Consider the following 25879-nt stretch of genomic DNA (forward strand, 5'->3'; position numbering starts at 1 on the left):
CACTGACCATCCAAAGAGCATCCCATTCAGACCCACTTCTCTTCTCATTCACATAATCCCACACTTACCATGGCTAAATATAACTACCCAGCACATCCCTGGAAACTACTAGGCAACTTAGCATGGCCATTTCACCTAACCTGCACATCTTTGGACTGTGAGAGAATTAAGACAAGGAATCGCCAGAGAATGTTCCAGTTTAATTCTATCGCCTTTCATCAGAACCAGCCGACTTATAGCTGAAACTTTAAATTCATCTCTATTGCTGCTGTTCTTGGTTTTTGGGATGGGGGTTACAGATAAAGAAAGGCAAGATAGGTTAAGAATGCGAACTAGTACAGAATATAAAACAGTTAGGAAAAAGTTTTAAAAATATATAAAACCACGGTGGCTCAGTGTTTAGCACTGCTGCCTCACAGCACCAGGGTCCCAGGTTCGATTCCAGCCTTGGGTGACTATCTGTGTGGAGTTTGCACATTCTCCCCGTGTCTGCATGGGTTTCCTCCCACAGTCCAAAGATGTGCAGGTTAGGTAAATTGCCCATAGTGCTAGGTGCATTAGTCAGAGGGAAATGGATCTGGGTAGGTTACTCTTCAGAGGGCTGGTGTGGACTGGTTGGGCTGAAGAGCCTGTTTCCACACTGTAGAGAATCTAATCTAAAACAAAAAAGGGTGACTAAAGTGGACATAGGTCTCTTGCAGGATGAGAAAGGGGAATTAATATTGGGTAATGCTGAAACAGCCGCGGCCTTGAATGACTATTTTGTGTCAGTCTTCATAGTGGAAGATGCATCTGACATGTCAAAGAATAATGTTATGGATAAGATGGGAGGTGGAGACTTCAATTAAATTGTTATCACGAAAGGGGGAGTGTTGAGCAAACTTGATGGTCTAAAGGTAGATAAGTCCCCTGGTCCTCATGGAATGCATTCCAGGATGCTGAAAGAAATGGTGGAAGTTATAGTAGATGCATTCATGATAATTTATCAAAGTTCACTGGAGTCCGGGCAGGTCTCAGTGGACTGGATGACAGTGAATGTCATACTGCTGTTTAAAAAAGGTGTAGAAAAAAGCCAATAATTATAGGCCAGTTAGCTTAACATCTGCAGTTGGGAAAATGCTGGAGACTATCATTAAAGAAGAAATAATGAGACATCTGGATGGAAAGGGTTCCATCAGGCAGATGCAACATGGATTCAGTAGGGAAAGCTGTGTTTTACAAACTTACTGGAGCTCTTTGAGGATGTAACAAGTGTGGTGGATGGAGGGGAACAGGTGGATGTTATACACTTGGAATTTCAGAAGGCATTCAATAAGGTGCCGCATTAAGGACACATCCATAAGATAAGAATGCGTGGAATTATGGGATATGTACAACCATGGATAGAGGACAGTTAACCAATAGAAAGCAGTGAGTTGGGATAAATGGGTGTTTCTTTGGTTGGAGATCAGTGGAGAGTGGGGTGCTGCAATTGTTTGTAATATATATAAATGGTTTGAAGACGAGATCGAGTGTAATGTATCCAAGTTTGCTGATGACACGAAATTGAGTGGAAAGGCAAACTGTGCAAAGGATGTAAAGGATCTGCAGAAGGGTCTGAGATTTAGATAGGTTAAGTGAGTGGGCAAAAGTCTGGCAGATGAAGTACAATGTTGGTAAATGTAAGGTTATCCACTTTGGAAGTAAAAATAATAGGTCAAAGTATTATTTAAATGGTGAAAAATTGCAACATGCTGTTGTGCAGATGAACTCGTTCATGAATCGCTACAAGTTCATTTACAGGTGCATTGGTAATCAGGAAGGCAAATGGAATATTGGCTTTCATTGCTGGAGGGATTGAATTTAACAGCAGGGAGGTTCTACTGCAATTGTGCAAGGTGTTGGTGAGGCGCATCTGGAGTATTGTACACAGTCCTGGTCTCCTTACTTGAGGAGGGATATACTGGCTTTGTAGGCAGTATAGAGGAGGTTCACAAGGTTGATTCTGGAGATGAGGAGGTAACCCTATGAGGAGAGGTTGAGCTACCTGGGACTGTACTCGCTAGAGTTTAGAAGAATGAGAGGGGATCTTATAGAAACATAAAATTATGAAAGGGATCGACAGGACAGAGGCAAGCAAGTTGTTTCCACTGGGGCTAGTGGACATGGCCTCAAGATTAGGGGAAGTAGGTTTAGGACAGAGGTGATGAGGAACTAACTGTTTTTCCCAGAGAGTAGTGAATATATGGAATTCTGTGCCAAAGGAAACAGCTTCACTAAAAATATTCAAGACACAGTTGGATGGGTTTTTGCATGGTAGGGGAATTAAGGGTTATGGGGATAATGCAGGTAGGAGATGCTGAGACAATGGATGGATTAGCCATGATCTTAATGAAAGGCGGAGGAGGCTAGTCGGCCTCAAAAGGCTACTCCTGCTGCAAATATCCCGAATTTCCAATTTTATTTTGGGTTTCCAGCAGCTGGGGTATTGTAAACTGGCTGTGGCACCACAGCGCCGCCCGCGGATTCTGGAGGTATTGTCTTCCGATCTCCTGCGGTTCCTATTGGCTCCAGGCTGAGCCAATAGGAAGGACCCGTATTGAGGTGTGGCTGAGGCGGGTTTCCTGAATGTTGTCGGTTGCCTCCGCGGGATGTCGAGCTGAGTTCACTCGGGAGTCAGCCTCTATTCATTTGGACTCTCTTTTTTAGGGTAAGTGGTGGAGCCTGTGTAACCTGGAGATGGGGAAGTGGCTGCCATTCCCCGCTGGTCGTTTTGGAGAGGTTAGGGGGCCACCTCTATAGCGGATGTGGGTGTGTCTGGCCCGTCTGTGAACAAGCGGCCCTGAGAGTGCTGAGGAAGTCTTGTCTTGTTTAAAACTCTGGCGTACTTCATGCTGCATGATTATCTGTGGAGCTCCGGAACCGAAAGTTTGTTTTCTCGCCATTGATTTCCGTCGAATTCTGCTTCTTAAACGGAGTTGGATTTGCCCCGCCCACGTATTTGGCCTTTGTTTTCTGTCAAACTTCGGAAAATAGAAGTTAAAGCAGAAGTTGCATTCTAATGATTTATTCAGTAATCCAAGATATTTTCCACGCATAAGACTATCCCAGTCCAAAGATGTGCAGGTCAGGTGAATTGGCCATGCTAAATTGGCCGTAGTGTTAGGTAAAGGGGTAAATGTAGGGGTATGGGTGGGTTACGCTTCGGCGGGTCGGTGTGGACTTGTTGGGCCGAAGGGCCTGTTTCCACACTGTGAGTAATCTAATCTAATCTAATGTAATCTAAAACAATTCCCTACAAGGTTTGGAGGTGCTGGTGTTGGACTGTGGTGCACAAAGTTAAAAATCACACAACACCAGGTTATAGTCCAACAGGTTTATTTGGAAGTACTAGCCTTTGGAGTGCTGCTCCTTTATCAGGTGGTTGGCTGACAACCACCTGATAAAGGAGCAGCCCTTTGAAAGCTAGTGCTCCCAAATAAACCTGTTGGACTATAACCTGGTGTTGTGTGATTTTTAACTTTGTATTCCCTACATGGTTTGCCTTTGACAGGCAAATGCATTTGGCCACATAACCTAGAAGTTTTGATGGGATAGGCTTTTGTCAGCTGTTGTCTTCTTCAACATGGAGTGCCATAGATAGGATTTTGTTTTGCTGGGAGGTGATGGTATCCCTGGAATGAGCTAGCCAGATCAAATATGTCTACTTAAAATATCTGTTTTCAATAGCAAATTTCAAAATGTTCAAATAGATTGGTTTGATCAAAAGTAGTAACAAATGGATGAAAAGAAAAAAAACATCTTATTGGTCAAGTACCATTGATAACTTTACATTCACCAGTGGACATTTTCAAATGGCAATCCCAACTGATCTATTTTAATAAATTGTAGCAATTTTGGTAAGTGCTTTTACTCTATCATGCTGTCTCCTCCTTTCATCGTCTCACCATGAGATCTACAAAACCATCCATCAGGAAAGTGCTTCAATGCAGTGCCAATATTTACAAATATGGAAATGCATGAATAAGGAATACTTGTGTTAACTACACTTTTAAAAATGGTTTATGTTTCATTGAATTTATTGCTCAAGAATTTGAGCCTCGTTTGTAATTGATAACAGAGCAGTGATAGGAGCCTGCAAATTACTTGTGTGCTGCTTGGATAGCAAAAGGAGCATCAACCAGGGTTTCCATTCTAATTGCTATCTACTAAGTTTTTCAAATAGATATTCGATGATGGCAGATTGGGCTTGACAGTGCTTTCCTCGATGAATTGCTTTTGCTAATATTCTCTATCTAAACTGGCACCTTTTAGATAATAGGTGTTAAGCTGCTATGCTGGATATTTTCTAATACCTGTCAGGGTGAGGGGGGAAAGAAATAAGAGACCTAAGGGGCAACTTTTTCACGCAGAGTGTGGTACGTGTATGGAATGAGCTGCCAGAGGATGTGGTGGAGGCTGGTACAATTGCAACATTTAAGAGGCATTTGGATGGGTATATGAATAGGAAGGGTTTGGAGGGATATAGGATTGGTGGGATTAGATTGGATTGGGATATCTGATCGGCATGGACAGGTTGGACTGAAGGGTCTGTATCCATGCTGTACATCTCTATGACTCTATATTGTGTCCTGGAAAGGACTCTTCAGCCGAAGAATGTTCTCCTTAGAAGCTTAAATTCATTTGCAGCATTAAAGTGTGTATTTTTGAAACATACTGAATAATTCTTTAATTCATTTGTAGATCCATAGGCTATATGTTTAGAAAGTTTATTTTTGTAAAACACTTGAATGACATTTTCAAAACATAGTACATTCCATTTTAAAATTTTACAAAGTTTTTTGTACAGTTGAAAGACTGGAAATTCACAAACTTCATATCTTCATTAGAAATCATTGTAATTAAATCCAATGCTGTAGATAGTAATCAATGGCTCAAATTTTGAAGGAATTGCTATCTTGAAAGAGAATGTAGAGCTTTAACTTTGATTTGTTTTAGTGTTACCATCTTTGATTTTGTGATTTAACATAAATCTCAACAATTAATCTCTCTGGCTGCTGGATAGCATAGTAAAACAATACATTAGCATTATTCAATAGTGCATTGTAAGAATTTGAGTTTCAATTCCCCATTAATTTTGTCTAATTGCCTATGTGAGGCTTAAAATAGATTCTAATTTGCACCAAGTCCTAAATATTCATCACCCATCAGCCCTGTACTTGTTTATCTTCATTGACCCCCTTTCTGGCATCTACTCACCTTAATTTTAAAAATCTCTTGTTTTCAAATCTTTTTTTGTAATCTCATCCTTTGATCAACTCTAGCCTCTTTTGCCCTAAGACCCTCTGAGATCTCTGTAGTCCTCCAGTAGATTGCCTAGTTTATAGCAGAACGAATTGGCATGAATGGGTCACTTTCTATTGGGCAAATTGTCATAATTGTGCCACAGGGATCATTGCTGGGCCCTCAACCGGTTACACTTTCTATAAATGACTTGGATGAATGAGTGAGGACATAGTTTCTACATTTGCTGATTATGTAAAGATATGTAAGAAAGTTGTCAATAGGTCACAAGGAGGCTGCAAAGAGATAGAGTTTGAATTGATAAAGATCTGACAAATGGAGTATAATGTGGGAAAACGTGATAGAACGTACAAGAATGGGCCCTTCGGCCTACGATGTTGTGCCGAACATGCCGACAATTAAACTAAAATCCCTTCTGCCGGCCCTTTGTCCATATACCTCCATTCCTTGAATATTCATGTGCTTATCTAAAAGTCTCTTAAATACCACTGTCACATCTGCCTCCACCACCATCCCTGGCAGCGCCCTCCAGACTCCTATCATTCTGTGTGTAAAAGAGAAAGCAACTTGCCCCTCACATCTCCTTTGAATTTTCTCTCACCTTAAATGCATGCAATCTAATCAAGATAATAAATCAGCTCAGTTTGGTTGGTCACCTGAGTCATATAAAGTTTTGAATTGAACGTCTATTTGAACATTTGATCTGGTATTGTCCATTTTCTGGCAGGGAGAATTTAAAAAAGCAGGTTGCAGATCTGAGTGTCTTACTGCATCTATCACAAAAGGTTAGTATGCATGCAATGTAAATCATGTCTCACAAACTTGACTAAGTTTTTTGAAGAAGTAACCAAGAGGATTGATGAGGGCAGAGTGGTAGATGTGATCTATGTGGACTTCAGTAAGATGTTCGACAAGGTTCCCCATGGGAGACTGGTAAGCAAGGTTAGATCTCATGGAATACAGGGAGAACTAGCCATTTAGATACAGAACTGGCTCAAAGGTAGAGGGTGGTGGTGAAGGGTTGTTTTTCAGACTGGATGCCTGTGCCCAGTGGAGTGCCACAAGGATCGTTGCTGGGTCCACTACCTTTCTTCATTTATATAGTTGATTTGGATGTGTGCGCATGCGGTATAGTTAGTAAGTTTGCTGATGACACCAAAATTGGAGGTATAGTGGATAGCGAAGAAGGTTACCTCAGATTACAACAGGATCTTGATCAGATGGGCTGAGAAGTGGCAGATGGAGTTTAATTCAGATAAATATGATGTGCTGCATTTTGGGAAAGCAAATCTTAGCAGGACGTATACACTTAATGGTACGGTCCTGGGGAATGTTGCTGAACAAAGAGACCTTGGAGTGCAGGTTCATAGCTCCTTGAAAGTGGTGTTGCAGGTAGATAGGATAGTGAAGAAGGCGTTTGCTATGCTTTCCTTTATTGATCAGATTATTGAGTACAGTTGGGAGGTCATGTTGCAGCTGTACAGGACATTGGTTAGGGCACTGTTGGAATATTGCATTCAATTCTGGTCTCCTTCCTATTGGAAGGATGTTGTGAAATTTGAAAGGGTTCAGAAAAGATTTACAAGGATGTTGCCAGGGTTGGAGGATTTGAGCTTTGGGAAAGGTTGAATAGGCTAGGGCTGTTTTCTCTGGAGCGTCAGAGGCTGAGGGGGTGACCTTAGAGGTTTATAAAATCATGAGGGGCATGGATAGGGTAAATAGGCAAAGTCTTTTCCCTGGGGTGGGGGAGTCTAGAACTAGAGGGCATAGGTTTAGGGTGAGAGGGAAAAGATGTAAAAGAGACCTAAGTGGCAACGTTTTCACTCAGAGGGTGGTACGTGTATGGAATGAGCTGCCAGTGAAAGTGGTGGAAGCTAGTACAATTGCAATATTTAAAAGGCATCTGGATGGGTATATGAATAGGAAGGGTTTGGATAGATATGGGCCGGGTGCTGGCAGGTGGGACTAGATTGGGTTGGGCTATCTGGTCGTCATGAACAAGTTGGACCGAAGGGTCTGTTTCCGTGCTGTACATATCTATGATTCTATAAGTGATTAGGAGAGGTAATAGAATGTTATTGTGGAATTGAATACAGACATAAGGAGATTATGCTCAGTTATATAAGGCATTGGTGAGGCCAATTCTTAATGTATAGTATTAGTCTTATTTAAGTAAAGGTGTAAAGCATTGGAAACCATTCAGATACTAGACTAATATCTGGAATCAGTGAGTTGACTAATGCGGAAAATTTGGACAGGCTAAGCTTGTATCTACTAAGGTTATGAAGAAGAAGTCATTTGATTAAAAGACATAAGATCGTAAGGGGTCTTAACAGGTTGGATATGGAATGGATGTTTCTTCTCGTGGGAAATGGCGATAGAGTTGGGCTCCTCACCAGCGCTCATCCATTCCAACTGCTTTTCTTTCATTTCTTCTTTTCTCGCTTTTTCTCTTTCTTTAGTCCTTTAGTCTTGAGAGCTCATTCGTCGCCTCTGGCTGCGGCTGGCAGTCTTCAGTCGGCCATGAGGCAGCTGGTTGAAATTGGTGGCATCGCCCAATGCAGGAAAGCATGCCCGGCACAGGGGAGAACGAAGTCTCGTGGGGAAAGCCCAGCTTGGAACGTTAGCAGGCCCATACCTTAAGAAAGGACTGTAATATTTGACTTTAACTTCATTTCTTTACTTTTCCACGTTTACACTAACACTGTAGTGCTGAACTTTTTAAATTGTATCTTTATTTTTCTAGGAGAAAGTGAGGACTGCGGATGCTGGAGATCAGAGCTGAAAATGTGTTGCTGGAAAAGCGCAGCAGGTCAGGCATCATCCAAGGAACAGGAGAATCGACGTTTCGGGAAGAAGGGCTTATGCCCGAAATGTCGATTCTCCTGTTCCTTGGATGCTGCCTGACCTGCGCTTTTCCAGCAACACATTTTCAGCTCTATTTTTCTACTTCTGTACTAAAATGTGCGCTTAGGTATTTTGGACCTAACATGGTGCAGTGTGTGGCGACGTTGTACGCTTTTCACTGTACTCTTGTACAGTGACAATAAAATCTAAATGTAAGTGTAAACCTGTTCAAAAATTGAGTCGGTGATGAGAATTTTTTTCGAATTTTCATGATTGAGGTCTCTTCGAAAGGCAGTGAATGGGGAGTCTTTTTATGTGACTCAATAGTGTAAAAGATTATCGGAGTCGGCAGGAATGTTGTATAATCAGATCAGCTATCGAATGGCCTACTCTTATTCCTAATTAATATTGATAGGATTACACATGGTTTATGCTTTATATTATGTTGAGCTTTGCTACGTTTTAATCATATCCACGCGACATACTACAGGCCGTTGCAGACTGTTCAAATCTTCAGTCATATTATGAGAAGTCCACTCTTTCTCTCTCTTTCGATAGATGATTGAACTGCAGAGTTTCCCCAGTCCTTTCTGTCTCAATCTGCTGTCTCCAGAAACTGCAGTATTTTTATTTTTGTGTTCGACTCTTACTTGTACTGCGATGTGTAAACCACTGTCCTTCAGAAATAGCATACTAAATAAAACGTGGTCGGAGTCCATTAAGGAATTGGGCCGGGGTAGAAGACTGCGTCAGGCATTTGTTACACACTTTTTCAGTTTTGGCACTTGTTTCCCACTGATTCAAATTTACGTGAGCAGCAATCCGTGGAGAACGTGATGTTCATTGACTATAATGTTCTCTGATACAAGCTGTTCCCGCCTTTGTGAATGTACACTACGTGCACCGACGACTAATTCTCATGGCGGTTCCAAGATGTAAATAATCTGAAGGCTTCTGCGCCCACGTGAAATCATATCCATTACTCAAGTATGGTTAAAATTAACCGTGCTTAGTTCACTACTAAATCTGTGCAATTCAGATACATGTTTTTTTAATCGACATGCTAGTTTGAGAGGGTGTGACAAATTTAAACTTTTTAATGTAAAAGACTATTCCACGTGTCAGTAAAAGAGTCGATCTTTCGAACATACTGAAGTTAAGATTGGGTAAAATAATACATTCAGGGCTGTGAACTCATTTGTGAGTGAAGCAGTTGAACTTTTCCCCCAGTTGGCACTGTCCCAAAATGGGTTTACATTTTTTTTTAGGCAATGTTTTGAGTTTATAATTAAATAAGCTTCAGTTCCCCCATCCGTTTTCCATTGCAGTGCTTCTCCCCACACTCCAGGGTGTAGTTCCTGCAGCTGAGGTTCTCCTTGACCCAGAGATTTATACGGCAGGGGGAAGGGGAGGGGACGGAATCTCTCTTCGTTGTGTGACATGCTCTCTGGCTCCTAACAGTGGCTACATAAGCCAACGCACCAGCCAATCCGTAAGGACAGCACACTGTTCATCCAACTTGTTTATATGGTTGCCGTACATGGGAATGCTGTATGCTTCGATTGTCCAGAATTATGACTTCAGTGGGTGATCATTTCATTGCAGATACTATGAAACTCCAGTGTGAAGTGGAAGTCATCAATCGGATGCTCCCGACCTTCGGTATGCGGAACAGAGGGAAAGGAAACCGAGCTGTTCTGTGTATAGGGAAACACCACGATCGGAGTATCAAAAACAACTCTTCAACCATTCATCTTTTGATCTGTACCTTAAAAGACAAAGCAGGCTGTAAATACAAGGTGAGGTTTACAATATCGTACAAGTCAATCGAGTGCACTTTGCAAAGTATTCAGCTAACAATATATTTTCACAAAAAATTCTGCAGCTGAAAGAAAATATAGAGCAGTTTTTCACCAAATTCGTGGAAGAAGGAAAAGCAACTATCCGACTGAAAGAGCCTGCTGTGGATGTTTGTCTGAGTAAGGTATGTGCTGGATCTTTTATATAATTTTAATAAAATTTTAATTTGAATGTTTTACATTGGTGTTTGTTTCTTTTAAAAACCATTTGAGTACCTAGCTGTTTCTGTGGTAAATTCCTCTGACCTCAGATGTATCAACTGTAAAATCTTTACTTGTATTCAAATACCTCCAAAACCTTGCTTCAACATACCACTTTTGTGTCCTATTTCATGCATATTGCTCTTTTTGATTCTTTGCATATTGTTTTCTTTCCATGCTACAGTAACTGATTCAGCCTTCAGGCAGTATGCACTCAAGAATTTTCTTCCTAAACGTCTTTTTTACTTCTCCCACATTCCAAAATTTCTTGTGCCTTCCATTTTCTACTTTATAAGTTTCTGTTCTACGAAAAATATAAATACATAAATGATTTGGATGCGAGCATAAGAGGTACAGTTAGTAAGTTTGCAGATGACACCAAAATTGGAGGTATAGTGGACAGTGAAGAGGGTTACCTCAGATTACAACAGGATCTTGACCAGATGGGCCAATGGGCTGAGAAGTGGCAGATGGAGTTTAATTCAGATAAATGCGAGGTGCTGCATTTTGGGAAAGCAAATCTTAGCAGGATTTATACATTTAATGGTAAGGTCCAAGAGAGTGTTGCTGAACAAAGAGACCTTGGAGTGCAGCTGAGGGGTGACCTTATAGAGTTTTACAAAATTATGAGGGGCATGGATAGGATAAATATGCACAGTCTTTTCCCTGGGGTCAGGGAGTCCAGAACTAGAGGGCATAAGTTTAGGGTGAGAGGGGAAAGATATAAAAGAGACCTGAGGGGCAACTTTTTCACGTAGAGGGTGATACGTGTATGGAATGAGCTGCCAGAGGATGTGGTGGAAGCTGGTACAATTGCAACATTTAAGAGGCATTTGGATGGGTATATGAATAGGAAGGGTTTGGAGGGATATGGGCCGGGTGCTGGCAGGTGGGACTAGATTGGGTTGGGATATCTGGACGGGTTGGACCGAAGGGTCTGTATCCATGCTGAACATCTCTATGACTCTATGTGGCTGGGATGGTACCATCAAAGATTCAAGTTAGAATCGAGAGCCTTTAGCATGTAGTGTACACTGATACTGTAATAGGACAGTGCTGCATTTTTGGTATCATCTCTCCTGTAAGATGTTAAACAACGTCCATCTGCTGGAAGATAAAATATCCCATTGTACTGTTTGAAGAAATGTAGAAAAGATCTGGTCAATGTTTATCCCTTGCCATTACCACTAGAATGCATTATTTGTTTATTATCTTGTTGCTTTTTGAGGAACTTTGCTGTGCATAATTTAGTTAATGCTTCCTACAGTGAGCATTGACTGTTTTCAACTTTGAAACTGTTTTTTTCTGATTTTGACTTGATGCTTCATTGTCTCCATGATTCAAGCAAATATAATTTTAAAATATATTTATTACATTGCTTAATGAAAGCAATGTAATAAATATAGTCCTTTATTTCAGTGTATGTTTCACAAAATTACAAAAGGGAATCAAAGATTTAAGGATAGATGGGAGTGTGAAATTCAAAACTCAAATAGCAGCCACAGTCTTATTATGGCAGATTAGGTTTGAGAGCTACTGGCTTGCTTCTCCTAATTCCAGTGTTTATTCCACTGGGATTTGAATCCATTACAGTATAAAATCATGCTAAAATACCTTTGTTTATCACTCAGACTATCAGAACTGTTTTATAAAGTATAGATGTTTGAATAAGTTTTATTAAATGGAGTTACAAGTTCAAGAAAAATAAATCAACTTGAATATTTTGATATGTTTGCACATGATAGTGTACCAGATTGTGGAGTCGTCTGATCAGTACCTTTATTGGCTTGTCATGGAGGAAGATAAATGGAGGCTAGGTGGTTAAAAGTAAACATGTCTTTATATAGAGTCTTAATGAGATCACACCTGGACAGTTTTGTTTTCCTTACCTAAGAAATTAATATATTTCCTTTGGAAGGAGTGATACAAACGATCACTAGTCTTACTTCAGGGTAGTGGATGGTTGTCCCATCCGGAGAGTTTAAGTAACTAGGCTTGCATAAGCTAGAGTTTGGGAAATTACCACATTTATAATATTTCAATTTTTAAAGAAATTACTTACTAGAAAGAGATCCTCCCGGGTAATGGGAGAGCTAGAATTCATTGTCTCAGAATAAAGGTATTGACTATTTAGCTGAATTTTTGGAACTTGCGGAGTTCCTGACTGAGCATACATCATCTATAGTCATTAAGTATATTCAAGTCAGAAGTTAATTGATTTTCCTTAGCATCTACAAACCTACAGGTATGAGGATCTTGTGCGAATGGGTAACTGAGATAGACTAATGATTATTTTATTTAATTGTGGAGTGGGCTTAAGGAGCCAAATATCAGTTATTGGTCTTTCTGCTTGTGTTTGAAAGAGAGGAAGAATTGACAAACATATGTTGAAGTGGTTTCTAGTGGCTTGAATGTGATACTAGATGTACTCGTGTATTAATATCCTGAAAGATGGGATGAAATTGAAAGTTAAGTTTGAAATTTTGAAGGATGTAGAAATGAACTGGATATCCTTCAAGAATGAGAAATATTAGCAAAAATAATGTATAATTCCATTCCTTCAAATAGTCATTGTATACTGTATGAGATTGAGGTGCATTGAATGAACGGTGCCATTTTATTACTACACGGTCCTTTAAATTTTTTCTAATGTAAATATGTTACAACCAGGGAACAAATTTAAACGCTTGTCTGTTATTTAATTTTTAAAAAGTGTCTATTCACTGCATTCCAAAGTCATTTTGCCTTTTGTGATGTTCTTCTCGAAGTAAATTCAGGTAATATGTTGGTCTGGGCTATTGGCCCACTATTACCCTGCCCATGCCACAATATTATTGGTGGGAGTGGGAGCCATTATAGTATGACTTGTTAAAATTTGGGAAGAAAAGGTGTACTATCATCTGGAGGGTGGTACTTTTGGAGCACACCTTTTTCCTCTTTGTGTTTTTACCTACTGGATAAGGACTGTATGCCAATGACTGCAGATGCTGGAAACCAGAGTCTAGATTAGATTAGAATGGTGCTGGAAAAGCACAGCAGTTCAGGCAGCATCCGAGGAGCACTTCAACCCCAGGGCGTCAATGTGGACTTCAAAAGTTTCCTCATTTCCCCTTCCCCCACCTCACCCCAGTTCCAAACTTCCAGTTTAGCACTGTCCCCAAGACTTGTCCTACCTGCCTATCTTCTTTTCCACCTATCCACTCCTCTTCTCCCTATCACCTTCATCCCCTCCCCCACTCACCTATTGTACTCTGTTACTTTCTCCCCACCCCCACCCTCCTCTCACTTATCTCTCCACCCTTCAGACTCTCTGCCTATATTCCTGATGAAGAGCCTTTGCCCGAAACGTCGATTTTACTGCTCCTCGGAAGCTGCCTGAACTGCTGTGCTTTTCCAGCACCACGTTAATCTAGACTCCTTATCCAGTACCCATTGTCTACCTCTGTTCTGAGCTCCATTGGGTCTTCTGTTGGAACTGGTTACCGTAGCGGTCTTTGACAGGACTGTTCAACTTTCTTGTAATCCAATTGGCCATCTGGTTGAAAACTGAGAGTCTTAGCTCTCTCAGCTAAGGGACAGAGGGACAGAGGTCCCAGTCTACACTGATATAATACCCATTGTAGGGTAGGCTTTTTTTTTAGTATGACTGCCAATTTTCCTTTAGCTCCCTCCCTTTAACTTTCTGCTTGAACGTTCAATAAATTCAACAAATTGCTGTTCGATTTTTCCCTCCTTCCTGAAGTTATGCCACATTGATACCTGGTCAGAAATCACACAACACCAGGTTATACACCAACAGGTTTATTTGAAATCACAAGGTTTCAGAGTGTAATCCTTTCAGGTGAAGTGAGAGGGAAGCACATAGAACACAGATTTTATGAGGAGAGAGATCAAGGACACAGATCAAAAGATCACACAAACAGTGTGAGTGGAATGTGGAATAATAAGTCTCTACAGGTGACCAAGAGTGTGTGTTAGTGTGAGTTAAGTGTCAAATGCTGAAGAACAACTGAAGAGCTGACCTATAATCTGATTAAATGAGGCAGAGAGATAATTAAAAATAAAGGGGTGCTGGAGACAAACAAAATGACCAGGATAATATGGAACACAAACAGAACCCGCTGGAAAAGCTCAACTGGTCTGGCAGCAGCAAAACCAGAGTAAGGGTCATCGGACCTGAAATGTTAATTCTGATTTTGCTTCACAGATGGAATAACATGACAGATATAACAGTCTCATGCCGAGGGAAGGCGCTACCTTTTTTAGTTTGTACAGCTTTGGATGATTTATTACTCCGGTTAGACTCTCGGCGTGTGATTCTTATACCTATCATGTTAGTCCTGTCAAATAAAAATCAAAAGAACTGTGGATGCTGTAAATCAGGAGCAAGGGCAGAGGTTGCTGGGGTGGGGGTGGGAGTGAGTTGGCGGTGTTCAGCAGATCTGGCGGCATTTGTGAAGCAAAATCAAATAACATTTTGGGTCCGGTGACCCTTCCTCTGGTTTTTCTTCACAGATGCTGCTGGACTGGCTGGACTCTTCCAGTGGCTTCTGTTTGTGTTCCATGTTATTTTAGTCATTGGTTTGTCTCCAGTATCATCTTATTTTTAATTTTTTGTAATTATTTCTCTGCCTCATTTAATCAGATTATAGGTCATCCCTTCAGTTGTTATTCAGCCATTGTACTTTACTCACCCCATCTAACACCCTTGGTCACCTGTCAAGACTTAACTTTTGATACTCCATTACACCATTTGTATGATCTCTTGATCTCTCTGCCCATGAATTCTGTGTTCTGTGTGCATTCCTCTCACTTCACCTGACAAAGGGGCCGTGCTGTGAAAGCTTGTGATTTCAAATAAACTGTTAGATTATAACCTGGTGTTATGTGATTTCTGACTTTGATCACCTCAGTCTAACACCAGCACCTCCACAACATTGGTACCTCAATGCGAGACTTGGCACTAAGATGTATCAATTTATTTGAAGTTGTGGTACTGTTATGATAAACACAGCTGATAAAGTCAGGGCTTTTCCATTCAAATGAAACCAGTTTTTAACAGTGTAGTCAGCCTTAATTACTGTGTAACAATCTCTCTGGCACTGAAAGTTAATTTTAAAAGTGGAGTCTTAGTCCTTAAGACTTTTATTGGAGATTTTTTAAAGTACAAGCATTCACTGTCTTCTACTCAACTATCTCTTTTTTTTTTACTTTTTCTCTCTTCATTTTCTGTACATTATACTTCGTTGAATTACACATAATGACCTCACATAATGACTTGCACTTTAATTAAACCTGAGAGTGTACTAAGGATTCTTCAATCTGATTGGTTAGGGAGAGACACCACTGCTTCCTGTATTCACCCTAATCCCACCCAAGCTCCATATTTCTTAATCCCTTTAGCCATAAGAGCTGTATCAACAACTTTCTTGAAAACACAAGGTTTGGCCTCACCCACTTTGTGTTGTATAGTGAATTGCATAGGCTCACCATTCGCTGGGTCAAGAAATTTCTTCTTATTTCAGTCCTAACAAATTTACCCCTTAACTAGGGGTCATAGTTTAAGGCTCTGGACTCCCCCACCGATGAAAGCATGATTTCTGCATCCAACCTATCTAATCCTGTTAGAATTTTTGTAAGTTTCTATGAGGTCCTTCCATCATTTTTCTAAACTTCAGTGACTACAATCCTGACTGATTCAATTGCTCTTCATGCCAGTCCTGCCATCCCAGGAATAAATTTGGTAGTCCAAATTTTGCTGCACTCCCTATAGCAAGAACATCCTTCCTCAGATAAGGATACCAAAGCTGCATGCAATATTCTAGGTGTGTTCTGTATAATTGTTCTTGAACATCCTTGTTCCTGGACAAGAATCCTCTTGCTATGAAGGCCAACATACAGTTTGCCTTCATTGCTTGCTGCATTTGTGTGCTTGCTTTTAGCGACTGGTGCAAAGATCTCATTGAACGTTCCCCCCTCTCAATTTCCAGGCATTCAAACACGAATGTGCTTCCTATTTTTACTGCCAAATGGATAACCTCCCATTTATCTACAACATATTGCATCTACCATGCATTTGCCCACCCATTCTGTCCAAATCACACAAAGATATCTGCATCCACTTCAACACAACCTTCCATGCAGCTGTGTCATCTACAAATTTTGAGATATTACATTTACTTCCCTGTTCTAAATCATTAACATATATCGTGAATAGCTTGAACCCTGGCACCAACCCCTGTGATATCCGACTAGTCACATCTGCCATTCAGAAAAAGATCCATTTATTCGTTCTCTTGTTTCCTATCTGCTAACCAATTTTCTGTCCATTCCAATACACTACCCCAATCCCATGCACTTTAATTTTGCACATTAATTTCTATGTGGGATTTGAAAGACTCTGAGAATCTAAATAAACCACTTCCGCTACCTTCCCCAATCAATTCTACTCACAACATCTTTGAAGAATTTTATTAGATTTGGCAAGCATAAGTTCCCTTCTGTAAATCCATGCTAACTGATTCTACCGCTGTTTTGTAAGCGCTCTGCTATAAAATCCTTTTTAATGGAACCTAGGTTCTTCCCTGCTACTGATGTCACACTGACCTATAATTTTGTGATTTATCTCTCCCTCTCTAAATAATGCTCCAGTATGTAGGAACTTTTCCAGAGTCTAAAGAATCTTGGAAGATAACCTCATGCACCCACTATTTCTTGGGCCACTTCCTTAAATGCTATGGGATATAGATTATTAGGGCCTGGGGATTTATCAACGTTCAATGGCATCAATTTCTCCAGCACCATTTCTCTACTAATACAGTTTTACTTCAGTCATTCCCTCTCACTAAACTGTTTTCCCCATCATTTCTGGTATGTTATTAGTGTCCTCCTTTTGTGAAAATAGAAGTGAAGTATGAATTTAGCTCAGCAGCCATTTCTTTGTTCCGGATTATATATTCTCCTGTTTCTGACTGTAAGGGATCTACATTGGTTCAAACTTGTCTTTTTTTCTTTACATACCTATTGAAATTTTCCAGTCAGTTCTAATGTTCCCTGAAAGGCTACTTTATATTCTATCTTCCCCTTTTTAATCAATTCCTCAGTCCTCCTTTGCCGACTTCTAAACAGTTCCCAATCCTACAGACCATTGTTGGTTTTCTTGCCAATTTGTGTTTTTTTCATTGTTGCATCTCACACTATTTCTAACTTTCTTTCTAAATCATGGTTTGGCCACTGTTCTCTTTGCACTCTTGTGCCAGACAGGAATAAACAATTTTTGTAGTTCAGTCATTTGCTCTTTGAATGTTTCCTATTGCCTATCTACTGTCATTTCTTTCAGTAACATTTCTCAAGCCACAGAGCCAATTCATACCAGCATAGTTTCCCTTCAGATTTAGAGGGGGAAGTCTCAGAATCAGCTACCTTACTTTCCATCTTGATGAGTTCTGTCATCCCCAAGGGGTGTTTCACAAACAAATTACCAATTATTCTTTTAATATTGTATAATACAGTCTAAGATGGCCTGCTGTGTGCTTGATTCCTCAACTTGGGTTGGAAACAACTGTGCTCAGGTTAAATAAGGATAGTTATAAAGAAATGAAGGGAGAGCTAGCTGGATTAGACTGGAGATTAGCAGCAAAGATGGTTGAGGAAGAATGGCAAATTCAGGGTTTGGTAAAGATTTGTAGCTCGGGTGTCATTTGCCATAGTTGTGGGTATGTTCGCCTTCCCAGCTCAGCGATTATATCTACAACTATGGCAGAATGCCACATTCTTAAGAAAATAGTTTGTCTCCCATCAAAGATATATTCTATTATGGAAGGAGGATTCTAGAAAGGAGATAAGCCAACAATGGCTAACCAGAGAAATTAAGGATAGCATCAGATTGAAAGATGATGCAGTGGTTGGACCGGAGGTGGTCAACACCTGTCATGGCATGGCCGAAGCAAACATCCTTGCAGTCCTTCAATCAGGCAATGACATGATTAAATAAGTGCTAGTGTCTGGAGTGTGTTGCTATGAGGTCTTGTAATTGACTCTTCATTTGATATGACTAGGCCATGCTCCAGGGCATTTTGACAGGACAAAGATTCTGGTGTTTGCCTTGTCTACACCTTTCCAGAGATTTGTGTCTCCCAACTCAACTGAAATCACCATGAAGAAACCTGTCTGGTTACTTAATGTCCTTTAGGGAAGAAAATCTATTATTCTTCCTGTTTTGGCCTACATATGTCTCCAGCTTTAAAGTAATGTAATTGACGCTTATAATTAGGAATGGGCAATAAATGTATTCCATTAATACATTTAAAAAAATATTTTCCCTTATTTCCCACTAGATAAATAGGAAGTGGACATGAATGGGTATTAAACATTTTTATGTTGTGTTGGTACAGAAAGCCTTGGATTTAATAACTTGTATTCTGAAAATAAGATGTAGATATGTTCAATAAACCACCAATGCCTGGATAAGGAAGCAAAAAAAAACACAGGCAGAGTTTTTGTTCATGATTTCTACTTTACTGTTGGATATATGGTTGAAATTTGAAATAGGCTGTGATGCACCCTGCAGCCATATGACTTGGAGGTGCCGGTGTTGGACTGAGGTGGACAAGGTTAAAAATCGCACAACACCAGGTTATAACTTTCATAACCACCTGATGAAGGAGCGGCACTCCGAAAGCTAGTGATTCCAATTAAACCTGTTGGACTATAACCTGGTGTTGTGTAATTTTTAACTCTGCAGCCACGTGGACTTTTTAAAGTTGTGGTCTATGAAGAGTGACCACTTAGCTGAGTTATTGGTATGTCATAAGCAATCAATGAATCTACAACAGCAAAAATGATCATCTAGAGAAGAATGGAGAGAATTCAGGTGAATAGTACCTAAGTTATTAAGTCTGAATGTTAATTATTGTTGTAACTCCTCATAACATAACTCATACATATTATATAATTCAAACTTTTGGCATTTATTTTCTGTTGTCAATTTCAATTATTGCAGTAAACTTTTTGTCCTGAGGCAATGTCTGAATGTTTCAAAACACTGCTCACACATAACCTTACTTATAACTTTATTACTGTTCACATACTATTGTGCCATGGATTAAATTCAGCTTTTCTGTTAACACATGATGAACTGAATAAATACCTGCCATATTACAGTAATGTGTAAAGTAGACTTTGAAGCAAGATGTATACTAAACAGATAACAAGTAATTTTGCTCTTACAACTGACATTCATAGTCAGTGTTTATTTTAATTATCTTAATGTAAATGTACAGAAAATCTCCTCTTAACAGTTATGATCACTTCTTGTGACTTGGTGTTTGGTGTTATATGCTTCTAATGAAGAAAATCGTGAAATGATCTGCTATAGCTGGCACTCCTTTTCAGAAAGGAGGAAAATGTGAGGACTGCAGATGCTGGAGACCAGAGTAGAGTGTGTGTTGCTGGGAAAGCACATCAGGAATGAATGATGAAGGACTCGTGACCGAAACATCAATTCTCCTTCTCCTCAGATGCTGCCTGACCCGCTGTGCTTTCCTAGCAGCATGCTCTCGACTTTTTCAGAAAGGTACATTCCAGCAAGGGGTGTTTTTAAAGATTGGTCACAGCTTTGCTTTCTAATAATAGGGGAGACTAAATGATAAACCCTTGACTGCAATGTTACAGGAATGATCTGTTGGCTTCCAGGAGAAGATAGTATAGGACACCTCAGTATTTCATTTGATTTATTGCTATTGTCACTGCGATACTGTGAAAAGTGCTGTTTTGTGTGCTAATCAGACAAATTATACCTTACATAAGTACATCAGGGTAATAGAACAGAACGCAGAATGTAGTATTACAGCTACAGAGAAGGTTCAGGGAAAGATCAACTCTAAAATTAGATTAGATTAGATTACAGTGTGGAAACAGGCCCTTCGGCCCAACGAGTCCACACCGACCCGCTGAAGCGAAACCCACCCATACCCCTACATTTACCCCTTATCTAACACTACGGGCAATTTAGTATGGCCAGTTCACCTGACCCTGCACATCTTTGGACTGTGGGAGGAAACCGGAGCACCCGGAGGAAACCCACGCAGACACGGGGAGAACGAGCAAACTCCACACAGTCAGTCGCCTGAGGCGGGAATTGAACCCGGGTCTCTGGCGCTGTGAGGCAGCAGTGCTAACCACTGTGCCACCGTGCCGCCCACAAAATATGAGAGGTCTGTTCATAAATCTGCTAACAATGGGTAGAAGTACGGTAAGATTGAAGTGTCTAACAAATAAAAATTGAAGATAACACTTTTAAGTTATGACAGTGCACAGTAAACCGTTAAGTTATTTCATCATGTATTGACTTTTTTTTCTGTTTAACAGGCAGATGTCAATAATTTGAAGAACTTCCTTTCCACTTTAAGGCTGGCTCACCGAGGTAGTGAAATAGACACTATACCGTTGTCCAATCTGGCTCCAGTTAAGACCTCAGAAGTTGAAAAGCCAAAAGCCAAAATGGTAATCACATCTAGGAAAGATTATCCTCTTACCACAAACTTCCCTTACTCTCTAGAGTTTCTACAGGTGTCCTACTGCAAACTAGCACGTGTTGATATGCGAATGCTCTACCTTCGAAAACTGCGGAAGCTGGATCTTAGTAATAACCACATACGCAAACTTCCAGCCACCATCGGGGATCTTTCTTGTCTGTCGGAGCTTGTTTTGCACAATAACCACTTGGAAACATTCAGTATTGCATTGTGTACTTCCACATTGCAGAAATCTTTGCAGTTTTTGGATTTGAGCCACAACAGGTTGCGTGCTTTGCCTATTCAGTTCTGTCAACTGCGAGAACTTGTTCATCTAAAACTTGATGACAATGAGTTGCTCAGGCTTCCTTACAGGATTGGGCAGCTGACTAAACTACGCTTCTTCTCAGTAGCACGCAACAAATTGCCTTATCTTCCATGCGACTTCCAGAAGTTGTGCCTTGAGAATGTGGATCTATTCGGAAACCTTTTTGAACAACCTAGCCCTTTGACTCCAATGATTCAGCTGCAGATTCCAATGACGCTATTGGAGATAGCAGCTAGAGCAACAATAAATTACAGGTAAGAGATTTTAACCAAATAAATAGATGCAGTATTTAATAATGGCTTAAACTGAGCAGCAGTTAAGCTGATTTAAGATGAGTAGCATCTTCACTTAGTTTCAAGAATTTAATTCAGAGCTGACCATGTTGTTTCCCTTTAAACTTGGCCAAGTATTGTGGGAGCATACAAAGATTAAATATTTCACACAGAAAAACAATAAATGATATAAATAGATGTGATTATGTTGTTTAATTGCAGCTCAGTGATTTGCAGAATTCTATTACTTCTATGCTTCTGTCACCTCCAATATTGATTCTGGGGGGAACAATACGCTGAAAGAACGGGTTGTAAGTTTGCTCGCTGAGCTGGTAGATTTGATCTCAAACGTTTTGTCACCATGCTAGGTAACCTAATCAGGGAGTCTCCAATGAAGCATTTGTATTCTGTCCCACTTTCTATTTGTTTATCTTGATCTGTTAAGTGGGTGGTATCATTTCCAGTTCTTTTTCTCCGAGGTTAGTAAATGGGGTCCAAATTGATGTGTTTATTGATGGAATTCTGGTTTGAATGCCAGGTCTCGAGGAATTCCTGTGCATGTCTCTGTTTAACCTGTCCTCTGATGAATGTGTTGTCCCAGTCAATGTGGTATCTTCCTTCGTCTCTGTGTAAGCATACTATTGATAGCTGGTGATGTCTTTCGGTGGCTAGTTGGTGCTCATGTATCCTGGTGGCTAGTTTTCTGCCTGTCTGTCCTATGTAGTGTTTTTTGCAGAAGCAGTGATGCAGAGACTAGAACAAACAGCCCTCCCCAAGATCCAACCCAAGCTTTGGGTCTGACATATGGATGACACCTTTGTGATTAAGAAACAGAACAAATTAGAGGAAACCTAGTTTCATTAACAACACCCTTACTTGCATAAACTTCAAAGAGGAAGAGAACAAAACAGACTCCCCTTCCTAGACGTCACAGTGGAACAAACAGTCAATGGAGAACTGCAGACCAGCGTCTACAGGAAAGCAACATACTCAGACCAGATACTCAACTGCAGGAGCAATCCTTCTAACACCCACAAAACAGAGCTGTATCAGGACATTATTTAAATAGGCCACAACACACTGCAGCATCCAGGAACGACGTGCAGCAGAAGAAAAATACCTATACAGCATATTCAAGAACATTGGGTACCTGATAAACACAGTCTGCTGATTCTTAAACAACAAACTCAAACAAGAAGGCACAACATGCCTAGAAACTCTAGCCACACTACCTTGCATCAAAAACATCTTTGCGATGGCTACCAGACTACTCTGACCTTTTAGCTTCATGGTAGCCCACAAACCTACTACTACACTGAAACAGCTACTGATGAACCAAAAGCACCCTGTCCCAACAACCAGCAAATCAAATGTCATATACAAAATATCCTGCAGACAGACGGGCAGAAAACTAGCCACCTGGATACATGAGCAGCAACTAGCCACCAAAAGACATGACTAATATCCTTACGCACAGATGAAGAAGGACACCACTTTGACTGGGACAACACAATCATCCAAAGACAGGCTGAAGAGAGACACGCACAGAAATTCCTGGAGACCTGGCATTCAAACCAGAACTCCAACAATAAATGCATCAAACCCCATTTACTAACCTCTGAGGAAAAGAACCGGAAATGATATACTACATCTTAACAGACCAAGGTACACAAATAGAAAGTGGGACAGAACACTAGTGCATCAATGGAGGGTCACTGATGATGATACCTAGCATGATGGTGAAACGTCTGAGAACAAACCCACCAACTCAGCATGCAAACTTAGAACCTGAACTTCAACCTGAGCTACAAATCCTCTCAAAAATCGCAAACCCTGAAAGAAGTTATTTTAATTGGTAATTTTAAATAAAAGGAATAGTTACTAAAAAGACTTTTGTCTTTGGGAAGTACTCTAAATAAAAATGAACAAAGTCGTATTTAATATCCAGAGCAAATTTTATTCTATTTTAAAACTTCTTTCAACTGAGATTTTCAAAAAAGAACTAGTACTATTCTAAACCAAAAAGTCTCCCACACAGTATTCTCTATCCAGAAGGCTGATTTTTATATTTTAGGGCTAGTTTTATAAATGTCAACAAATTTCAAAATACCCGTGACAGCTGTCTTGACGGTTGTACTTTTATTATTTATTATTATTACTACCACCACCACCATAGCGAGTTATTTAACTTTGAACTATGGGGTGACAAGAGTTGTTCATATTTGGAATTTTATTGATGTTTTTCAATGTGAGTGCATTCTTGTAGAGATCCTCGGGCAGAAGTTGGGATTTGAAGAAGTCTTTAGTTGAGTTTGTATCCTCTTCTGATTAGTTTATTCCATCAGCCAAAGCCTGAGGGTCTAACAGGACAAGTAAACTGTCTTCAGTGTCACCATGGCTGAAATTGATCGATACAAAAACTAAATCTGAACATTCTTCTGATGGCATTGCCCAACTGAACGTGTCAGAGCTACCAGGTAGGCTCTGGACAAACTGAAAATGCATTTTTGCATTGAAAGAAACTACTTTCTCCCTTGGCTAAGGCGAATCCTATGTGACTAAGCGTATGGAGTTTGAATGTTGGGGAAAGCTTAGACTCAAACCTAGACTTGAATGGGAATCTGACATTCAAACTTGTTTTCAGATTTTGAGCTGTCTTTTAGGGTCTTTGCAAAAAAAATCATTCAGAATGCAAAAATGGCATAATCTGATTCTTCAAACATTTGCTAAACCAGGAGCATTATGCATTCCATTTTATAAATAAAAATAACAAATTGTAGAAGCTTGGCGGAACTGTTTAATTTTGATTCATTTGCTATCTTGTCAATTATAACCATCAGCAGAATTACCTGGAGTGGAGTCATTGTGGTTTAGAATGCATTCTGTCTTTTGATACTTGCTCATTGTGCATCTTGCACTTGAACTGTTTTACTGTCTTTTTTCTTATAAACTAATGGCATTTTTGTTTTACTTGTAAAGAATTGCTTATGGACCATGCATCCTTCCAGCCCATTTATGTCAGGATCTGGATTTGACTAAAACCTGCTTTTGCAGAAGACCTTGCTTGAACTCCTTCATTCAAGTGGTTGTAAATTTGAACTTGCATCAAGTCTCCCATACGGTGGTCCTTGTGGATAACATGGGTGGCACTGAAGCCCCAATTCTCTGTTATTTCTGTTCATTAACTTGCTACTCTGAGTTTCTTGACAAATATCACCAACGCAACAGATGATCAATGTGAAATATTGTAGCCAACTGGTGGATTGCAGAATATCTACCAAACATACTAATTTTAAATATTCATTGAGGATGAGCAAAAGCTTTGAGAATCTACACATCTATTCAGCACTGGTGAATATTCCTATGGTGAGTGAAATAGAACAAAATGTATATTTTAGGAACACTACAAACAATTGGAACTCCAACTCCCACCAGTGACTGGAACAATACTTTTAACTTTAAGGGTTTTTTTGAATTCCTGATTTAAATTAATGTTCACTAGTTTAGGTAGAATATTTTGTAAATTTGGAATACTTGCATTGTCTGTTTGGATAGGAAGAAGTACTTTAGCACTGTGTTTGCAATACTTACAAAAATTAAATTTGTAAACTGTATGTCTGTATGGATTAAGTTATGCACAACTACAGTTAATACAAAGGAACATAACAGTATTCAGAGTATATAGACCATTTGGCAGTATTATTTTCTTGGGCAATGTTTAAGCTTGAAGTTTTCAATTGTCTTCTTTAAATTTGAGATTAATGTTTAAGGAATTTGTTGCAGTGTACTTAGCTTGTCATTTATATTTAATAAAAATTAACTTAATTCAGTGTGTCCGCTAGTATTACAGCAGATAGACCAATATTAAGGCCAAGTTCAATGTGACAAGTTCTGAGAAATTTTAGTTACCTTTGCAGTTTTTGGATTTCATATCTGTTTTATCATAAATGATTTTCTATAAAGGGAAAGTGTGTTGCATCGTCCAACTTAAGTCTGTTAAAAGTTTACTCCTTGCAGTTGAGAGATCTGTTTTCAATAATTCAGCTTTCTGGTCCGTCTAGTTTGACCAGTACATGTAAGAATAATCATTTCATATTGTCATGTGAAATGGTTCTCTATATTTGACTTATTTTATCATCAACTCTGTCAACACTTCACAACTCCTAGATATGAGCAAGTTACATGTCTGGAATGCAGTCTTTGGTCAGAAAATAATTCCTAATAAATTATGTCTGCCACAAAGGACTCTGAATCTAATCTTCAGTCTTCATTGTTTTGAGACTAGTGGTGATTTATTCATTATATTCACTTTATTCATTAATCTCCCGTGGTGCTGCCAAGTTGAATCTGAGTGTAATACTTTGAAATGAAGTGCAGTTGAAGTGGAGAAGTCGGGTGAATGCAATGACTGGACCAGGGTCTACAAAAGAATATTTTTTAGTAAGAGATATTAGAGTTGCTTCACTGTATGCTTAATAATGATTTATTTTGAATGTGCTAAATATTATGTAGAATTGACTCAGCTGTCTGGTGCTCCTATTTAATGTTTGACTTAATTTCTCTTGTTGAATTCAC

General features: G+C 39.7%; 1 protein-coding gene across 7 annotated transcripts in view; it reads left to right on the forward strand.

Moving 5' to 3' along the window:
* The first annotated feature begins 2596 nt into the window (after window positions 1-2596).
* Window positions 2597-25879, forward strand: part of lrr1 (leucine rich repeat protein 1) — a 71560-nt gene continuing 48277 nt past the window's right edge. For 3 of the 7 annotated variants that reach the window (XM_087989753.1, XM_087989750.1, XM_087989752.1), the window contains exons 1-3: window positions 9636-9929; window positions 10016-10114; window positions 20559-21286. In XM_087989753.1, the coding sequence (XP_087845879.1) occupies window positions 9684-9929; window positions 10016-10114; window positions 20559-21286 (1073 nt within the window). In that variant the 5' untranslated portion in view covers window positions 9636-9683. The other 4 variants (XM_043697350.2, XM_043697351.2, XM_087989748.1 and 1 more) reach the window with 4 other exon arrangements.

Source organism: Chiloscyllium plagiosum, unplaced genomic scaffold (genome assembly GCF_037043375.1).
Source record: "Chiloscyllium plagiosum isolate Xiang-an unplaced genomic scaffold, Cpla_swu_hap1 HiC_scaffold_8, whole genome shotgun sequence".
NCBI lineage: Eukaryota > Metazoa > Chordata > Chondrichthyes > Orectolobiformes > Hemiscylliidae > Chiloscyllium > Chiloscyllium plagiosum.